Consider the following 20,796-nt stretch of genomic DNA (forward strand, 5'->3'; position numbering starts at 1 on the left):
AATGCCTCCACAGAGAACCAAAACCAGAGTTTGAGTTTCAGTCGAAAGCCAAGAATGATGAAGAAAGGTTATGCTTTCTTGCTACAAACCTGCAGTTGTTTAATTTAAGAATTTAGTTTTGAAAAAATAATTACAAAAAATTAAGAGTAATTTAAATTTACTTGAGGTTTAGGGCTTTAAAAGCATTTTATGGATTATTCTTTGAATATAAAAATACAATTATACAAAGAAATTCCTTGTTTTAATGCGAATGGAACATTTTTCTTTACAAGTGTGATGTATTTTAGGATTTTGAAAAATACAATTGCACTGCAAAGTCATGCAATAAAAATTATATTTTGTCTTATAAGTTTAGCAATTATTATAGAATTCTTTTTGAATTTTCTGAAGAAAATATATGTAGCTTCTATAGATAGTGATTGTTTCATTTGTGACCCAATTTTCGAGGTTTGTATGTTTTGGGAAATGATTGGAAACAACTTAGAAGAGACAACAGGTAGACAGGTGACAATAGATTTCAATCAAGTTAGCGGCCCAAGAGTTTCCTGAACATGTGGGATGGGTTCTAAAATATACATATATGCACTGAAATGCCCTTTCGCAGATAACATTCAATAAAATGCGGTACACAATAATGCAATGTTTTAACAAAAAAGAAGACATTGGTGTTGCGCTCGGTAAACATGATGATAATGGCAAACATGCGAGCAGTGTTTTATTTTGCTGTCTATTTGTAGGTAAACACATAAACGTATATATGTATATACATATATACTTTTGTGTATTTTTTCCATTTCTAATTGTGAGTCACAACACAATGCCACCTACTGTGGCAAGCCCCGAAATGCCCGTTGGACATTTGCCTACTTATTGACACATTTGCTTCTATTTTGGATCTATTCTTTATTCCTCTTCTCTTTCACTTCGTTTTGGACTGTTTTGTATGCACAGCACGGAGAATTGGTGAAAGTCAGGCCTGGCAAAAAAAAAAAAGAATTGGGAATCGGGGGAGTTTCAACAAAAAAAAAAAAGAAATTTTTTACAGTCTACTATTATATTATATTATATTATATTTTATCGAATTCTATCATCATCTAAAAAAAATGGATTATAAAAACCCCCCCCAATAAAATATCAACTACTTAATCTTATCATTTATAAAGAAATCAAGATTGAAAATTGAAATTAAATTAATAAATTCACAGAAATTAAGAACTGATAACTTAATTAAAGTTTTCTCCCATTTTTCTTTATCGTTAATATTTGATTGAATGACAATACTTTTTTCCTCTGAAACTCGATACATTTGCTTGATAAAATATAATTTTTTTCTGGGAAAGTAATCTGACTTTTTTTCCACTGTTGCCATTGCACTCCAATGTAAATATGTACGCAATGACTAAATTAACAAAGCGAAGACCTCGCCCAAATAGGTCAACATTGTTCTAATGCCCCTTCCGAAATTTTTCCATTTTTTTTGTCCATCTTTTTCCCCCAAAATAGCCAAGCAAACGCAGCAACTGGTGGCATGAATAGAAATTGTATGGTTTGCTTCGCAATCATAGTTTTTCGCTTTCAAGGACGACCGAGGCCCGCAAGCCACCAACGCACATTATCTCAATATGGTTTCAAAATAATTGAAACCGCCAAAGTGATAAAAAGTAATAATATATTTTTCCATGGGCATACATTTATCCATAAGATTTACGTTCGATAAATTTCAAAGCAGCCTTTGGGTGGCACATTACAATTACAATTGAGGGGGGAGTCGGCTTAAGGTTTGGAAAATAATTATTATGTTGGATTCGAGAGGAATTCATTCATTTATTTAATAATTTCATCTTCTAAGCATTTCTTTTTATAATTGTATTTAAACCTAAATATTCATAAAAATTGTAATGTTTGAAAAAATGATAGTTTTATTAAATGCCCTCAAAAAAATAAAAAAAAAAAAAGACACCCTAATCTCCCCTTTTTTCGTATTTGAAACGAAAAAAGTGATTATTTAGAAGAAAAATAGATTATTTTGTGTGTAATTTGTGTTAATCATCAACAGCAAAACATAAGTAGTCATAACACAGTTTATAATTTTTTCAGTTTCAAACTTATTTGAATTAGGCATTTTTTTCAGGAAAAGATAAATCTGTAATTTGTGGCAGGTCCTTCAAGCAGCCTCCCCCCTTAAATCGCTACAAAATTTCGAGTCATTTTCGGGCCAGACAATACATTGCAAATTCAGCGCAAAATTTAATGCTCAACTAGCCCTGAAAATGATTGAAATTATAAACCCCGATTAATGTCTTTATATATGTATATATTTGTGCATATATTCTATATAAATTATATATTATATATTGGCCAGATCCAGATTACTGTGCATGCCAACTGATGATGGGTTTTTAATGCGTGTTTAAATGGTTCGTTGGGCTCACTGTCTGGGCTTTCAACCGTGCCCCGTCAGTGATATATAGTTTTCACTGGGCTTTTGTTACCCCCCCCACAAGCCCCTAAATATAAACGTAATTATAATGCAGAGTGGCTGGGTTCTGATTTGGGATTGTCATTTTTATTGATTAAACTAAAACACTTGAGGTTTCTGGCTAAATCATGGCATAGAAAAGCCTCATTAGGTTTTAAACAATCACGAAACTTTAAATGTTGTTGGAAAAATGGGTTGTTTAGATCTCATTTAGGAATGCTATTATTGGAGTTTCAAATAAAGAGGAGAACCTAATATTTTTTTTTACTTTTTTTAAATTTTAAGAAATGCAACATACTATGCGCTATTTATAAAATTGTTGATTGTTCGTCATGGGAATGCCAGTTTCTCTTTATGAACGCGTAGATCTTAGAGACTTCAAGAGGTAGAGCTATAAGATGTGGTATATGGACTCCTATAATACTCATGAAGTTAAAGTTTTTCTAAAGCGCTATTACAATTTATTCGGAATCTATTAAAAATGAGAACTTGTATTTAGAATACATAATTTAGACAAATCTGATGATTATTAAAAAGTTCCAAGTACTGTCTTGTTCCAAAACTAAGCAACAAAAGTTACAAAACGAAGATGTAACGGAAGAGTACCAGGTATTATATAATCGAATAACTAGTCTTTAAGAGTTTGTACTTTTTTTTAGTATAAAAAGTATACAATTATATATTATATGTATTAAAACATTCTTTTACTTATACCAGACACACAAAAATAAATTATTTCTATATTTATTTTACAAAATGTATACATTTTACTGATGTTTTTTATTATTCACTAAAGTTGTGAATTACAACTTAATTTTTTATCAATATTTTTTCAACTGTAATTTAGTATTCTCTTACAAATACCTAAATTTGAACGCCTTAATTTGAGATGTGATGAAGTTTTGAATTAAATTTCCTTACAATTAATAAAATATTACCTTAAAATTCTTTAAAAAGGAAGAAACTATGTACTAAAGCATCTAAAATAAGATCAAGATAACCAATACACAAATGCGTTCAAAACAACTTCATTTGACCTAAAACCGTTTTCTATCCCCAAATCGATCAACAACTTTGTGGCTATCTGCGATCGCAGAACCCTTTAACCTTAAAGCAAGTTTTGGCCAAAGCGTCTCCACCAAATAAGCCAAGAAAAAAAAAGACGGCCAAAAAGAGAATCGAATAAAAAGAATTGCTGGAGAAGCGACAAGCCGGATTAATTTCGTTTAAGAGGAACACCCAGAGGCAAGGCCGGAGCCCGAGAACCCGAAATGGTATTCTTCGATGGTTGTTGTTGTTCGGATCGATTTGAAAGCGAAACTGGAAATGATTTGTCTTTGCGGGGTCGATGAATTTCAACTATAATTTGATTTCACCGCATCCCCAGCCAAGCCATTCACTTTAATTGAATTGACTTGAATTGATTTGATTGACTGAATAATGGAGGGCTTGAGACAATGTGACGATTTCCCAGCTCCTCGCCCCCCAAGCTGGTCTAGGAAACAAGATAAAGTTACCTTGTCACCTAGCCTGGCATTTCCCAAGAAACTTCAATGCAATTGATTCGCCTTTTGTTCAATTTTTCTACCAAGCTATAAATTAGAACAACAATAAGCATGTATGGGTTTAAGAAGAAAAAAATAGCAAATGATGACGATGCGATCGTTTGATTCTTTATTCGCTCTTTTATTCGAGAGTGTTTTTTTTTTTTAGTTGCTGATCTTGGCGATTAGTCCAACGCCAGATTTTATTTTTTTATTCCCCGCCCGGGGCTATGGCAACAGACTCTCATCTCATTCAGATTCTGGGTCAGTGGAATGAAGCGAGACGGCGCCGAGCGGCGAAAAATAAAAACCATCAACGAGACTTGTGACTTCGTAATGGAACTCACGAATGCGTTAATTACTGGATGGCGAAAATGGATGCTCTCCAAGAATTTCGAATAGTGGAGCTAATGCAAAACAGTTAGACCAGTCGGTTAAGGTGTTGGGCCTTTGTCACATATTTTTATGAAAATGTTTATTTACAAGAAACTATATAAAGTATTTTCCATGTTTCATAGTTTTTTTTTTTGAGAGGAATAAAATGAGAAAGGAATCTTTAGACTTTTGAGGTTAGGTTCCTCTTGAAGTTAGGTTAAGTTGCTTTCTAAGGATCCTTCTTGGAGTTTTAAAAATTTTTTACAAAGTGAAAACACAAAGTGTTTTCTTGAAAACTTTTTCATCTTGAATTTTAAGCTTCTAGCTTGTTAATTTGAATTTAAATTTTGACTTTTTAAAATGCCTAAAATCTCAAATATGTATCTTAATGCAAACAAAGGTTTTATGAAGATTTTTTTTTAATTTAGAATAAGCTTTAAGGTATTTTCTATTTTTTAGTTTTAAAGTAGCTTTTAGCTTTTTATTTTCTTTATTTTTAAGAAATACTTAACATCTAATTTTGAAGCTTTTTTGGTGTTTTTTAATAACTTTCGATATTTTTAGTCTTATTTTAAAAATTTAACATAAAAGTTTACAGCAAATGCAAAAGTTTATGTTAAAATAAACCAAAATCGACTTTAAAAAATCACGTTATTCCATATTTCATAAATATACCCAAAAGATTATCTCCGGAGAGACCACGTCAGTGTCCTTGACAGTTTTTGGGCGATAATTATGCATAGAATTTTAATAAAAATGTTTCATCTGCATTTAGATTAAACCAAATTTAAGAAATTACTTTAAAATATAAAATTCTTGTGTCCCAACCATTAAAGCACCCATGCATTCGAGAAGAGAATTGGACTACTCTAAAGCTTAAATTCTAAAACCGTTAAATAAATTTTGTCTTCTATAAACATAAACAGAAAAACCTAAAAAAAAATTAAAAATCGGTAGGCACTGACGTGTCAAACCTAATGACATGGACGCACTAGCAGAAGGGGTAGATAGAGAGCGTTCTCTGCGGAAGCAAAAAAAAAATGCGGATCGCAAGTAGCGGAATGTTGATAATTGCTCACGTTGCCGGCTTACAAAATAAACAAAAAATCCCAACGCAGGCCCACCACATACAAATAAATAAATTCCGAAATTAGAGCAATGTGGAACCAAAAAGACGAAACAAGATCGCGGCTTTTCGCTGAATTTGTGGAATTGGCAGAGCGATAACCCCCAGAGAGGTGAATGTTTGCTGTCCCCACCCCTCATTTCGGAAGTTTCAACTTAACTTTTCGAAATTTGTATTTAACTTTCATAAATAATTGTGTGGTTGTATGATATTTTTGTGGAAATAAAGAATTACAATATTTGCAAAATACATATTATTGAAAATATATTTAATTCAGTTTGAATTGTAGGCCATTAGGGAGTAAATAATTGAGAATTAGTGTTATATATATTTGTTAAGAGCTTGGCATACAAATAATAAAATTTTATAATATTATAAAAATAATATATAGATTCTTAAGGATCCAAATTTAATATTTAGTAACCCCTAATAAACATTTTCTCACTAGAAATTCCCTCAAAACACTCCACAAAATAAGATTTAAATTAAAAGAAAATTTATTATTTACATTAAGGTTACATTACCTTTGTAATTAATAGTCATAAATAATTATAAATGCATTAAAACTAAAATATAAACAATTAACAGGTGCTTAGTCAAAAACTTAGTTTAGTTTACTTACAAATAAAATATAGGCAATATATAAAGTTATAAGTTTAAAGTCAATTCTTAGAAAAATATTAAAATATTTAATTTGTGGAAAATATTTACAATTAATTAATTTTGGACTCACCTCTTTGACCTTCTGACGTCGCTCCTCCATCGTGGCATCCAGTGTGTCCGGCGCCTGATCGTTTCCACCTCCGCCCAGGGGGAGTACCGACTGCTGTCCGCTGCTGGCTTGCGGATGGGAGGACTGACTGCCCGCCGCACCGCCGCCTCCTTCGCCTTGAACGGGAGCCGCCAGGACGGGATTGGCCGCCTGGTGATCGCCGCCCGCCTCCCGCTCGTCCTGATGTTCCGGGGCCGGAGCCTGGGCGGGGGCCGGGGCTTGTCCCTTGCCGGCGCCACTGTCTCCACCACCTTCACCGGCGGCCGGTGGCTCGTCGAGAATGTCGCCCAGCTCGTCGCGGATCTTCTGCTCCAGGCGCCGGCGATCGCCAATGAAGTGGGGGTCCTCGCTGCGGTGGGGCGCATGGGCGGCTAGGGGTGGGGCCGGGATGAATATCTCGGGGCCGGCCTTCTGGAAGTGCTTGTAGACGCGCAGCACGCGATCGCCGCCAAAGTTATCCGGCAGAAGGAAAATGCCGCCAAAGCAGAGGAAGCACAGAGTTACCAGCACGAGTCCAATTAGACATTTTTCGCGCGAGTGGAAGTTCGATTTCCGGCCAATGGGGCTGATGCGATACATGATGGTGTCTTCCGGTTTCCGGTATGGATTTTCACCGATCTGCGAGTGTGGAGTTCCTTATTCTTCTGATTTTTTGCAAATTTTCCGTTTAATAAATTATTTTTCTTTTCTCCTTTTATGTTATGAGTTCTTATATGTTATTTTCCTTTTTTTTAAATATTATTTCAACTGTTTAAGGAAGAAATAAATGTTTTAAAAATTAATTTAAAATGGAATTTATTTTTTTTTAGTAAAAAATATATATTTTAAAATGTACTGTTTTTGGTGTTTATTTTAATTTGTATAAAAAGGAGTTTTAAACAGCTGTTTTATTTGCAATTTTTTGTTTGTGTCTAGGTTTTGCCGGTCTTTGGCTTTCCTCTCTCCCGCTCTCCTGCTCTCCTGCTCGCCTGCAGTTCTCTTTCGAAATGCCAGTGCACTGTTATTGTTATTGTTGGCTATTTTCGGTCATTTTTTCACAGAGGCACGCACATACGTAAGCACTTGAATTGTGTCTTCAGTAAAACGAAATGAAAACGAAATGCAGAAACAAAAAAAAAACGGCAAAAACAAAACAAAAAAAGGTAATTCGAGGCGATGTCGCTGCGTGGCGTACACGAAGGCGAATTGGAGGAAGAGCAGGAGACACACAGACACGGGGTTATACACTACCACAAAAAAATCATGATTTACTTTGAAATTGTTTCAAAATTATGAGAACTGCTTTACATTTTCATATTTTATCACAAATCCAAGCTTAACATTTCGATTTGTACACTTTTTTTTATTGATTAACTTCATTAAATCGCCAGTAAATCACGATTTTTCGGCAGTGCATGAACTGCACAAGTAACACAAAGCCAGACAGAGAGAGAGATACAGAGAGTGTGTTTAAGAGAGTACGGGGGACTCGAGGAAACCGTCAACCTCGCACGCAATATTTGCAATAACAAAACAGGCTAACAACAATAACATTTATTATGGAATACCGTTAGCTGGCCCAACAACCGTACCGACACAAAAACAAAAACAGTTGCCAAATTAACACAAAAAAAAAAAAAATGTGAAACTGTCTCCTGCTATATGGTCTCTCTCACAGCTTTTACAGCTGATGAGAAGACGCTTGAAGGGCGGGAGGAGCGAAAGGGATGAATCTCAAAGGAATCTGAGGCGTCGCTTTGATTTTTTCTCTCTCTGTCTTTGGGCTGCTGCGTTTGCTTCCTCTTTTACTTATGGTTTTGTTGTTGTTTTTGGCATTTCACCTGGCACTTTCTATTCGCACAATTGCCCGACGCCGCCGCTGCAGCAGAAACCATTTACCCGGCGGGCACTCATAACATTATTTACAAAACGGATTTCACGCACGCCACGCTCGATTTGTTTCTAAGATCACAGCACTTTCAGTTCAGTTCAGTTTGGTTTTTTGCTTTGCTTTGCGTTTGCTTTGCATTTGTGTTAGAGATGGCAAAGAGCAACGAAGCCCCGTCGATAAGTTTGGCGCTATAGCTATCGATACGTTTTTAGCAATAGTTGATGGGGACCCATCTCTAAGAGCTTTAAATTTCATTCCATCTAATTAATCTTGTTTAAAATTTTAACGTGTATTAACAGAATAAGTTTGATAAATATTTTTTAACTAATGATTTTTTCTTTAATTGAATTCCTGGGGTTTCTTAAGCTTCTAATTAGTTCACATAATAACTATATTTTACTTTAGTTTTACGCTGAATCTACATCCTCTGCATTTATTAATTAGTTGCAATTACTTAAATATTCGAAGAATATCTTGAACTATATTTAATTTCAGTTTCCTGAAATTTTTTGAACTAATTCTGAAGTTGACCAGCACTTTCCACTATCGCGGGCAATCTGAACGGATATATTTCAGCATTTCCCAACACTAGCGTCCAGCTGTCAAAATAAAATTCTTCAAATTTCACAACTGCTGCATTTGGGTTCGAAAAAATGGAAAACTGGGTGCGAGACACGCTCTCAAAATGCCTGGACTGTGTGGTCACTGATCAAATGATGTCGTAGGTTTCCAAACAATATATAAATTCGCCTTTCTAACATTGTGGTTTGGCAGAGCAATCCTAAACATCAAAGACGACTATGACTTCGATCAGTATTTTGGAAATCTGCTCAGCGAGGACAATGAGGAACACCGGATGTTTCTGCTAAATTGCCGGAGAATGCTCCTAAGTGGAAAACAACCCAGAAATAATGGAAAGAGTCGCACACCCACAAAGCAGACTCCGCCGCCTCCAAACAGCCAAGGCGCAAAGGGAAAGTCGGGAAAATATGTGAATCTGTATGCCAGCGATGGTCGTGTCCAGGGGGATACTATTTTGCTGAAGGGCCGGCGGCACTGCAACTGCCAGGCCGCCCAGCACAAGCTGATCAACAATTGCCTCGGTTGTGGGCGCATAGTTTGCGAGCAGGAGGGCAGTGGACCTTGCCTGTTCTGCGGCGAACCCGTCCGAACTCCGGAGGAGGAGCAGCAGCTGGCCAAGGCGGCACGCGAGAAAGGTGGTGCCGGTGGCAAACAGTCTGGCAAGCAAGGAAAGAAACAAGCTAAGGAATCCGCCAAAGAATCCTCGAAAGAATCACTGGAAAAGGCCCTGGCCCAACGGGATCGATTGCTGGAGTACGATCGGAACAGCGAGAAGCGAACCACGGTCATTGACGATGAGCTGGACTACTTCCAGGTAATGCTTTAAAGGATTCCCCAAAATATTAGTTCGAAAATGTCATTTTTAGGAAAATTCCGTTTGGCTGAGCGACGCGGAACGTGAAAAGTTCGAGAAACTGAAAAGCGAGATGCACGACATGAAGCACGGCAGTCGGATGAAGCGTAAAATCCGCGTGGACTTTGCCGGAAGAGAAATGCCCGAAGAACTGCCCATTTCCAAGGAGTACGAGCAACAGGTGATTAGCGAACTGGCGGCTGTGACCAAAGCATCCGGCAGTGCCAACAACTGGAGCTCATCCGGCCTGACGGGTCACTCGGCCATGTCGCTGGCGCCCAACTTGGACATGGCCAAGCCGCCGGTGTTCAAGGCCAGCAAGGAGGCGAAAAGCTGGCCGGTACCATCCGCAGCCAGCGATGGCCTGGAGAGGATTTACAATCGAGTGCAGGACAAGGAGCTGCTTGAAATGCAGGACATGCGCCAGTGCTTGTCGATGCATCAGCCCTGGGCTTCCTTGCTTGTGGCGGGCATTAAAAAGTAAATTATATATTCTTGTACTTCTTCCTCTAATCAATGTCTTTCCACAGACACGAGGGTCGCGTTTGGTACAGTGAGCACCGTGGCCGGTTGTGGATAGCTTCTACCGCCAAGGAACCGCATGCCGACGACATAGCCCAAATGGAAGAGTTCTACCGAGCGCTCTACGATGGTACACCCCAATCCGATAAATCACAAGGCTATTCTCAACTCTTGTTTCCTTATTTTCAGATCCCAATATAAAGTTTCCAAGTCACTATCCTACCAGTAGCCTGCTGGGCTGTGTCCATGTGGAAAGCTGCCTGCCGCAGGAGGAGTACAGGGATTTGTATCCCAACGGGGAATCAGACAGTCCATATGTGTTCGTCTGCACCAAACCTGAGCAACTGAATCTGCTACTCCCCGTTCAGGGAGAGCACAAGATCTGTATGTTTCTTTATTTACTTTTTTTTTTTTTTTAATAATTTCGAAATAAACTGTATCTTTCAGACGAACTGCCTTTGAAAACCCACAATGCTGCTTGCAAAACTCTTCTAAGAGCGCGGGCCAAAAAGGGTTAGACCATTTTCCAAAAGTCTTAAAACATTCGACTTCATTTTGAGTGAATAGCAAAATATATAATTTAGTTTTTACAAAAAACTCTTTTTTTTTGAACTGAAATTTGAAATTCAAAAAACCTCAAACAAATTGTATAAAGAAAATAAATTGTAATTCAGTCGAAAAATTGTAATTTGAAAACAGTCCAAATAGTTTAAATCTTCCAATAAGTAATGCTATTTTTTTAATTAAATAAATTGGTAAATAAATTTTAATGGATAAAAATGAAAAAAAATATATTGTATTGCTTTAATAAAAAACTTAAAAAAATTATTTAAAATTTAAAATTTTTAGCTATCTAATCATTAGATTCAAATGTATTTTTTTTTTTTCTTAGAAAACTGTGTGTGTTTATAACTTAAAAATAAATAATAAAATGCTGTTAAAAATAAAACATAACTATTTATTTTAATCGAATTTGTATTTTTATTTCTGAAATATTTTTCGATAGGAAAAAATTAATTTTATTAGAGGACTAATTAACTAAAAGGACTAACTAATAATTCTTATTCTTGTCACAGCCATTGAGTACATTTGGATGGAGTAGAATTAAATGAGAGAGAGAACATTCTCACTCACTGCCATTCTCATATTTGAGCGCAATTGAGTTGGACGGGGAATCGATTAGAGTGTTTTTGGGCAAATTGAATGATTTTAATCGTTTTTGAGATATTCGTCCATTCCATAACAATAATAATTGAAAAATTTTATTAATTTTTTCCTAACCTAAGGAGATAGATTGTAAAATAAACTATAGGAATTAATAGAGAATATCCAACAAACAAAATACAATTATTCTATCACTTTTCTATTATTTTTATTCCCGCGCCTTAAATTACACGGAAACCTTCAGACATTTCGAAAAAATGAGGAAACTAATAATAATATATTCGAATAACTAAAAAAGAGTTTTGTGGCCCAAACCCATTTCCTAAAAGTTGGAAAAATAATGAATTTATTGTTGGAACGCATTCATAATACCCCAATCTCCAATGTTGACTCTCAGAATTTTGTCTTTGAAGTAATGGGCTGTCCAAAACATCCACTCCTAAAAATAAATTTTTACTAACTTTAAAACAAACTTAGGAAAAATAATTAAATTTTTAAATGGATTCCAATAAACTGCATTGCTGCAGTTTAACCTCCCGCATTTTATGGCGCTTGACAACAAACGCGCGGCAATTACATGTTAATAATAGTGTGCCCAATTGCTTCATAGGGGCACAAAACCAAACGATGAAAAATATTGGCTGGGTGCCTACCCCAGCTTCACATTAATACAGGCCCTGTATTACAGGGTATGCTAGCACAAAACCGCATCATGTACTCTCTATACTCGGTACACCGCCTGACGCATTCCATTCGCGTTGAATTTCTCCGCTTCGGTTTATTTGAAAAAATGAGCGAGACTACCCATGGTATTTTATTGAAGGAGCCCTATCCACAAGCTAAGAAAAAGGTTATGAGCCCAAAACGCATATCGCAGAAGAACTTAATTAAGCAGCCAATAAATTATATCGATCCTTGTTTGGGCCCATTTAAACACCTCGACAGACATTAGTAATCTCGACAAGTCCCATCTTTTCCCATGGAAATAGTATCCAAGAACGCCGTCTTTTAAAACTTAGCTACACTTAATAATCATTACTTTTAAGTTCAAAGTACTCAAGTACTCGAATAAATAAGGAGCTTACAAGATGGTAAAAAAGAGAGAAAATCGGAATAAAAAAATGAGGAGACATAAACCCTGTCTTGCCACTGATGCTGTTAGAAACAGGGCCATGACTTACCTATAAGGGGTACTTATGCACGCGGTATACAATGTTCAACGACCATCAGAGGATGTTATCCTTAAAACGTACAAAAAGGCGATGCTATTCCTAGTCTCACATTGATTAGGGTCCGCCTAGCACTAGAAACTTAGTTTTGAGATCTAATCTCTGCAGTACTTGTACGGCAATGCATTCAACAAGCTGGACAGAAAAATTCTCATTTGCGCTCATTCAAACACTTTTTCAGAGCAAATTAAGACTCACTTTACTCTGCACGGCGCTCCAATGCACTTCGGTTTATTCGAAAAAATGAGTGATCAGACCCGTCTTTTTTTCATTGTTAACTTATCCAAGAAAGCCACAAAAGATAGACCTTATAAAGCCTCGAATGGGAAACAAAAAAATTTCCATTTATAATATAAGAAAATCAGATTAAATGTGCCACGGCACCCAGAAAACCTTCTAAATCTGACCTACCAAATTTCATAACGACCGGCCGACTATATCTTATAGCTGCCATATAACTGAGCGATCGGAAATGGTATTTGGTAAAAACAACAACTTTGGTGTTCCTGAAGATAGAAGTTTGGGTTTGTTTTTAGATGTTGTATTGTAATAAATTGGTTATATTATGATATTGTCATAAGGAGCGGCCAACTATATCCGATGTTCGCGATATACTTGTATATCCGGTTTTAACTGCAAGGGTATATAAACTTCGGCTCTGCCCGAAGTAAGCTTTCCTTTCTTGTTTCTTATAAAAATTTAAACCACTGCTCACCATCTCAGTAATACCTTGTATTATTATTTATTTAATTATTAAATTATTACACACAATTTAAACAAGATTTCTAAAGAAAACGTGACTTTTACGTCGTTGGAATAAATTTTAAAAGAATTTTCGTAAGTAAATAATACAAGCAACAGTAATAAAATATAGTATATATAATGTATATTCACGAAATCTAGCCAAATTATACAGGTCATTATACGGAGCACTTACAAGATTATACCCCAATTCTTGTTGCTAATCAAATTTCTCTGACCTTTGACACTTTAATGGATGTGCGCCCATAGTTCCAATTCAGTAGACGGCACTCGCATGAAGACTGATCTTCTTATCAAAAACCCTCAAGCTCAAGCTCAAGGCGAAGCTGAAGCTCGAGGATGATTTAAAAAGCCGGAGCCATGAGTCTCGGAGCATCAGTGTAAAATCTTCAAGTGACTCTTCCACAAAAAAAAATACGAAAATGTTCCTACCAGTGGTCATCATCGCTGCTACTTTTTTCATTTCTGCCTCCCTCGGATCGGAAGAAGTAATAACCGTGTTGAGTGTTTTTTTTATTTCGAAAATTTATTTAAATTACAATTCCACAGTCTTGTTATCTTACGGAGGAGCAGGAGGACGAATGTGCCTCGGTTTGTTATCCAATCGTTAAGCCATTGCTGCGCTACTTCGAGAAGTGCCAGGGATGGGAAGCCCAGATATCGCAGAGTCAAAAAGATTTCTCGAACTTAGAGAAAAGACATTGGGAAGTGCAAAGGAACCACGACAAACTAATTGGTGAAATAGACAAGAAAAATACCGAAATTGAGCTTTTAAAAAATCAAATTAATGACCAAAAAAAAACAAGTGAACTGGAAATATTGATAAATCAACTTCGCGAAGAAATTGAAAGAATTCGCAGAATAGAAATGAGTGGAGAAGTACCACAAGCTAATCAAAATAAAACACACACTGAAGAAAGGACGAAGGAAAATAAAAATTCGAATAATGAAACAGACAATGTTGAGGTAAAAACTGGAGTGTCAGCTAATCAACAGGATAATAGTCGCAATCAAACAAAGTCGGAAACACAAACCAAAGGTGAGCTGACACAACCGTGTAATTTAAAAACTAAAAATCGAATTCCTCAGCTATTCCTGACAGTTGTCTCCGAAACCAAAGGGAAAATTGGGTCCTCCAGGAAATCCAAATACCCGGATTAGATCCGTGGAAAGTGCTTTGTCGCTCAGATGAGGAGATTGGAGCCGGTTGGATGTCGGTATATAGTAAATATGGTGATATATGGTTTAATCGCACGTATGAGGAATATGCAACTGGCTTCGGAGATGGCACGGTTTTGCACACAAATTTTTTTATAGGACTCGAAAAATTGCACCTTTTGACGAATGAAGGGCCTTATGAGATGATTTTATTCAATAACCGTTATAAATGTGACAACTTTGTTATTGGTAATCGGAGCCAAGGATATATGGTGAAACATATTGGCTATTGTACTGGACCATTACATCCTTACATGAGACTTTATCAGGGCACCACATTTTCGACATTTGATCGAGATGAGGATGGACATCCTGATCGCAATTTGGCAAAGGAACTTGGCTATGGTTGGTGGTTCAATTATAGGTAAATCTTCTAATATTATTTTACCTTTTTCTCATCTCTAAAATAGTTCTCTAAAAACTGATACGAAATAATAATTTTTTCTTAAATCTTTTTTTTTATTTGATAGATTGGTTCAACTCTACGAGGAATTTACAGTTGCACGTATGTTGATTCGAAAAAAAACTAAAGAAAACAAACACCGATTCTAAATGGAATTTGTATAATAAAATATTGTTGAAAAAAAGACCGAATGTTAATTAATATGAATTTAAATGTAATTTTGTACTTAATGTTTAAACTGTAATTCCAATATTTTATAGATTGATAATAATAAAACTAAGATATATTTGTTTTTTGTTTCTTAAAATTTCCCAACTTTAAAAAGTTTGCGGCAGGAAAACCAAGTTTGGAATTTCAGCAATTTCAGGATCTGCCTCTGCCAAAAGTGGCCTTTCAAAAATTAACAATTGAGTTTCTTGGAAAGATGCTGAAAATAACCAGCGGACCCAAAAGAAGAAGTGATTTCACATACCAATTTTATTGTTTTATAGACATTTAATGTTTATTGTGTGTAAAGAAAATTACTTATTTCAATTTTTGTTGCAAGCTTATTCAAAGAATTAAATGTATGATTGAAAGTCGATCAACAAAGCCTGGTTTTGATGTGCCATAGATGTGCCTAAATGAAAATATTGGAGCAAGAAATCTAATGAAATATTGCAACAAACAATTCTTATACACCGCTGTGGCCAAAAAGCTTGTTTGGAAAGTGTTGAGCGGTTTGTTTTATTTCTTTTCTTTGCGGGAGGGGGCGACCGGTCATTTTTTATACCCGGTACTCCTATAATGGCCAATTAAATAAGTAATTTGATGCCCATAAAATTAAGTATAACGCCCTATAATAAGTGATTTCAGAAAGATGAAATCAAACCATAATCCCTCTTACGTAGAAGCTATTATGAAAACAAAAAATGTCCAACAACCATCATATAGACTGGTGCGTTTGCGCGACTTTGCATTTGAATATTTCCTAATCCATTTCAGATAAATTTTAAGTTCTTTCAAATTGTATTGTTGAAAAGAAATCGTTTTAAGGAACTTAATTTTTTTTTCTTTATTTACTCTATTTTTTTCTTTATTATTTATTTGGAAATGCTAATATTTTTTAATATTTTAATGTCAAGTCTCAACAAGGACAAGCTTCAGTTATCAGTTAACTCATTTTCTTAAAGAGAGGTATACTGATGTATAGATATTCCATATTAACTATTTTAATATTATTTTATAATATTTTTTTCCCCTCGAAAATTTTTTTGTGCTCCATGACCTTTGGGCTTCCATCACCCACAGTTTACGCGAAACACAAGAGAAGAAATGAATAAAATTTTACTATTTATTGAATTATTTATGTAGAACGTGTAATTTCCTCGTTGGACATCATTTTTTTTATACATGTTCTTGAAAAATATATTTCTGTATTTAGGGAATTAAGAAAATCTATCAAACTGAAAGAACACTGTAGTCAATGATGCCAATCTCAGTTTAATATTCATACAAACTCCGCCAGGCACTAGAAAATTGAGACCATGTCAGTTGTGAGACCAAGTCCTTCTGCAGTTCCTCAATGTAGCTAATAAACTGGCTGAGTTAGAAAGATCCTGATTTTTGAGCATTTGAATACTACGATGGACCGCATCATCTACTCTCTATACTCGGTACACACCCTGACGCATACCATTCGCATTGAGCTTTATGATAAAAAAGAGAGACAATCGGAATAAAAAAATGAGGTGACATAGAGACCTGTCTGTTGGCTGTTGGAAACAAGGCCATCACTTACCTATAAGGGGTACATATGCATACGTATACAAAGTTCAACGACCATCAGAGGATGTTATCCTTAAAACGTACAAAAGGGTTATAGTTATAAAGGAAGGGGCTAGTCTTACATTGATTCAGGGTCCGTCTAGCACTAGAAACTTAGTTTTGAGATCAAATCTCTGCAGTACTTGTACGGCCATGCAGCCAACAAGCTGGACAGAAAAATTCTCATTTGCGCTCATTCCAACACTTTTTCAGAGCAAATTAGGACTCACATTACTCTGCACGGCGCTCCAATGCACTTCGGTTTATTCGAAAAAATGAGTGATCAGACCCGTCTTTTTTTCATTGTTAACTTATCCAAGAAAGCCTCAAAAGATAGACCTTATAAAGGCTCGAATGGGAAACAAAACAATTTCCATTTATAAAATAAGAAAATCAGTTTAAATGTGCCCCGGCACGCGGAAAACCAGCTAAGGTAAAATAAAAAATTCTAACCATATATCTAACCAGTGAGGAGCTAGATGTGGAGCCTTCGACTCCACACACGCTTATGATTGAAACTTGGTAAAAAGTTAAGTTGTGAAGAAAAAATGCCCTAAAGCGTTTCAAATGGCGTTATTTGGTGAAATGGGATTATTGGTGTTTACCTCAATCTTAATATATGGTCACACTTTCTCGACTTGGGCTTCTTTGGTGAGACTTCTAGTTTTTTATCATTGTTTGCGGTTATTGTACGACAATGCAGCCAATAAATTTGACTGATATATCCTTTAGAACAGGGGTGCCCAGTCCCATTGCTCTCGGTGCTCCTTTGTTGTTGGAATTGCTCTTTCATATGGGAAACGAAATTTCATATACGTGTGCTCCTCCCAGCATAGGCAAAGCCCAAATACAAAAACAATTTTTCGTGTTTTCCCTATTCTTCATAATCGTGATAGTCCGAACGCATTTTGTTGTTGGATTGCCGAAAACTTATCACTGCAAGAAATTCATTCTTGCTTTTCTTTCAGCCAAAATGGTCGACTGACGCGATGAATTTCTTCTTTGCAGAAAATTTTTAAAGTAAAAAGTTAGGCATTTATTGGCATAGTATAATAATAAACTGTTGTGAAAAATATAGGGCCTATTTATAATTGCTATAATAAAATGTATTTTTTATTATAATGATATTTGTTTGAAACTCCTTGTGAACGTTACTAAAATTTTATTTTTCAGTGCATCGAAATGAAAAAAAAATGGTGTAAATATATTGGTGATTTTTTGCACTGGTATTGGAGTTTGCTCTGCCGTATGCTGAGCTTGGGCACCCCTGCTTTAGAACAATAAGTGCGAATACAACTTCATCCAAAACTAGAGTAGATGTTCTCCCAAGATTTTTTCCAATGCCATTAAATATGATCCGAAGCCCGAAAGTCGAGGGAGGACTCGCAAAACCTCAATTACAGAGGAGCGACGCATAGTGCGCTTCAGCAAAGCCAATCCTTTTGCATCCTAGAGGGATATAAGAGCGGATATTGGCTTGGGTGACCATGTGACCATTTGCCGAAGACTCCTTGAAAAAAAGGTCCACGGAAGGTGCCATTACTTGCTTACAGGTATATCAAAGCCAGATTGGAGTTCGCCAAAAGCCACCTGGCCAATGGCCAAAAGAAATGGCCACTGTCTAAATGGCGTAATGTCCTTGGACTGATGAGTCCAAACTGGTTTCAATTGGTGGAAAAGGGTCAAGACAATATGACCGTCGACCTCCAAATACAGAGTACAACCCAAACCATGCGCTGAAGACGTAAAGCACGTTGGCCTTAAAATCATGGTGTGGGGATGTAGGATTGACGGAATCATGGACCAACATTCTTATGTACAAATATTAAAAACTGTCATGAATTAATTTGGAAATTTTCACAGGAAATAACAACAGGATAATGATCCTAAACACACCAGCAAGGTGGCCAAAGAGTGGTTTAACAAGGAAAGAGTTGATGGAATGCCAAGGCCAGCACAGTCCCCGGATGTAAATCCTATCGAAAACCTATGGGGTGACAACAAAGAATGTCAAAGAAATCCCTACAATTCGTGCAGGAAGCATGGTGCCAGATTCCCCTCAAGCGTTGTCAGGATTTGGTGAACTCCATGCCACGTAGGTGTGAGGCTGTGTTAGCTAAAAAAGGCTATTCAACGAAATATTAGATCATAGTCAACTCGTATTTCAGTAGTACAAGGTTATTTATAAAACATTTTAAATTTAATTACATATTTATGACCTTATCACCTTATTTATTTTATTATCACCTTTTTATTTATCACCTTGAGTGTTATTTCAATAACAGCATAAAGTATACTTTTCTTGTTGTTATTAGTTATATCTTCTAAAATGTTTAGGTTACCCAAATGAAATAATTTTTATTGTTATAATTAGACATATTAAATCTTTATGAAAAAACTTTTTATCAAAGTAGTGTTTGAAATAGTTTTTTTCAAACTTAAACGTGCAGGTCGAAAGCATTTTGTGAGCACAGCTGTACATTCACAAAGTTAATTGACCATTAGACGATTTTATCCTCAAGAAAATCAGTTTTGAGACCAAGTCTCTCAGCCAGTTTCTTCTTTCCGCAAAAGCACTAGAACAGAAAATCCTGATTTTTGGTCATTCGAATACTACGATAGACCGCATCATGTACATTTTACTCGATACACCGCCTGACGCATGCCATTCGCTTCGGTTTGTTTGAAAAATTCAGCGACACTCCGTCTTTTTTTACCGAAGTAGAACTATCCAAAAGCTAAGGAAAGGGATAAGAAGTTAAATCGAATATCGCCGAAGAACTTAGCTATGCAGCCAATGAATTCTACCTATTAGTACATTCGACAAGGCCAGTCTTTTCTCCGAGGCATTATTCAAAAACGTTAAGAATCTTAAAAAAAAAATTCAAAAAATGCTCAACCAACTTCGACACTTTTACTTGGTAAACTAACAAATATTGATGCATATTATATTTATACAATATGGGCTAACCCTGGCTTCTACGTACGTTTCTAAGCAATTAGTGCAAAAAATTAAAGAAAAAAACATTTTCTGAAACTTTTTTTTTGTTTCCGATAGTATTTGGTGAGCTATTTTCTTGGTTAAATTATGGTTCTAATGGAGTTTTCATTTTCATAATATTGGCAAAAAAACATGAGGTCGCGAACGTACGCGAAATGGAAGTCGGTTTTGGCTTGCTCTAGCAAAATCAATAAATCTGCGAATTGGAATGGAATATTTTAATGCAATAACTTTACTTGTAGGATAGAGGCATGTAGCTTTCTATTGAGTCTATTCCCAATTAAATATCTCCATTCGTTTTTTTAATTAAATTAAGTACGGGTCGCGAACGTACGATTTTTCCATATAAAATATGGGCAAATCCCAAAAACAGTCCACCAGCGACCAATTTTTAAATTTCACATTTTGTAATTTTTCTTTATATGGAACATTTAAGTAGATATTTAATTTTAAGAATTTAAAGCAAAAAAGAAATTTCGATCATTATAAATGCACAAATTTTTATCAAAACCAACCCAACCACTTAGTGTGCACTTTTATGACAAAAGTTGACATTTTTCAAAATTCCGAATTTGACATTAATGTTAACACAATGAATTGAAGCAAAAGTAGTCTTATTACTTAACTTATGTTCTTTAATTTTAGTGAAAAAAAATATTATTTTTCTTTTATAGAAATTTAAATTTTAATTTGAAAGTAGTGCCCTAGCGCTGTAGCGTGCGACACGAAAATAACGTTTTTTTTATATAGCTAGTGTGAAAAATTTTTTTTTTTGATTCAACTTAATTTTTAAATCATAATTATATTGTGCTTTTAACAACATAAAAAATTAAAATTATGTATTTACATGAATATATTTTTTTTGGCACATTTATGCTTGTAGCGTGCGACACTTTTTCAATTCTACCCAAAAACCGTATTTTTTTCATCACACTTTGCTTGCTTATTCATGTACTGTTAAGAAGAGCATCAGATTTGAAGATTAATTAAATAAATGAGAGCATCTATTGGAGATTATTCTCTGTAACAGTTATTTTCATGCTGTTTATGTTTTGCTTATTGCATTCTTCTTAATTATAATGGGAAAGTT

At 35.5% G+C, this 20,796-nt stretch overlaps 2 protein-coding genes across 4 annotated transcripts in view; one reads left to right on the forward strand and one right to left on the reverse strand.

The window, feature by feature from the left end:
* The window catches only part of alpha-Man-Ia (alpha-Mannosidase class I a), a 73,523-nt gene extending 65,208 nt beyond the window's left edge, over window positions 1-8,315 (reverse strand). The window contains exons 1-2 of one of the 3 annotated variants that reach the window (XM_043213084.2): window positions 8,117-8,313; window positions 6,258-7,043 (exon numbers count right to left, since the gene is read on the reverse strand). In XM_043213084.2, coding sequence (XP_043069019.1) covers window positions 6,258-6,875 — 618 coding nt within the window. In that variant the 5' untranslated portion in view covers window positions 6,876-7,043; window positions 8,117-8,313. Of the gene's footprint in view, window positions 1-6,257; window positions 7,044-8,084 lie in introns of all 3 variants that reach the window. The other 2 variants (XM_070282974.1, XM_070282976.1) reach the window with 2 other exon arrangements.
* A 416-nt stretch (window positions 8,316-8,731) lies between these two features.
* Window positions 8,732-10,875, forward strand: LOC108126673 (activating signal cointegrator 1). The gene is made up of 6 exons (XM_017243335.3): window positions 8,732-8,887; window positions 8,941-9,562; window positions 9,615-10,081; window positions 10,132-10,253; window positions 10,313-10,507; window positions 10,571-10,875. The coding sequence occupies exons 1-6, from the start codon at window positions 8,820-8,822 to the stop codon at window positions 10,639-10,641; spliced, it is 1,545 nt and encodes a 514-aa protein (XP_017098824.2). The 5' UTR covers window positions 8,732-8,819; the 3' UTR covers window positions 10,642-10,875.
* Window positions 10,876-20,796: the final 9,921 nt, after the last annotated feature.

Source organism: Drosophila bipectinata, chromosome XR (genome assembly GCF_030179905.1).
Source record: "Drosophila bipectinata strain 14024-0381.07 chromosome XR, DbipHiC1v2, whole genome shotgun sequence".
Lineage (NCBI taxonomy): Eukaryota > Metazoa > Arthropoda > Insecta > Diptera > Drosophilidae > Drosophila > Drosophila bipectinata.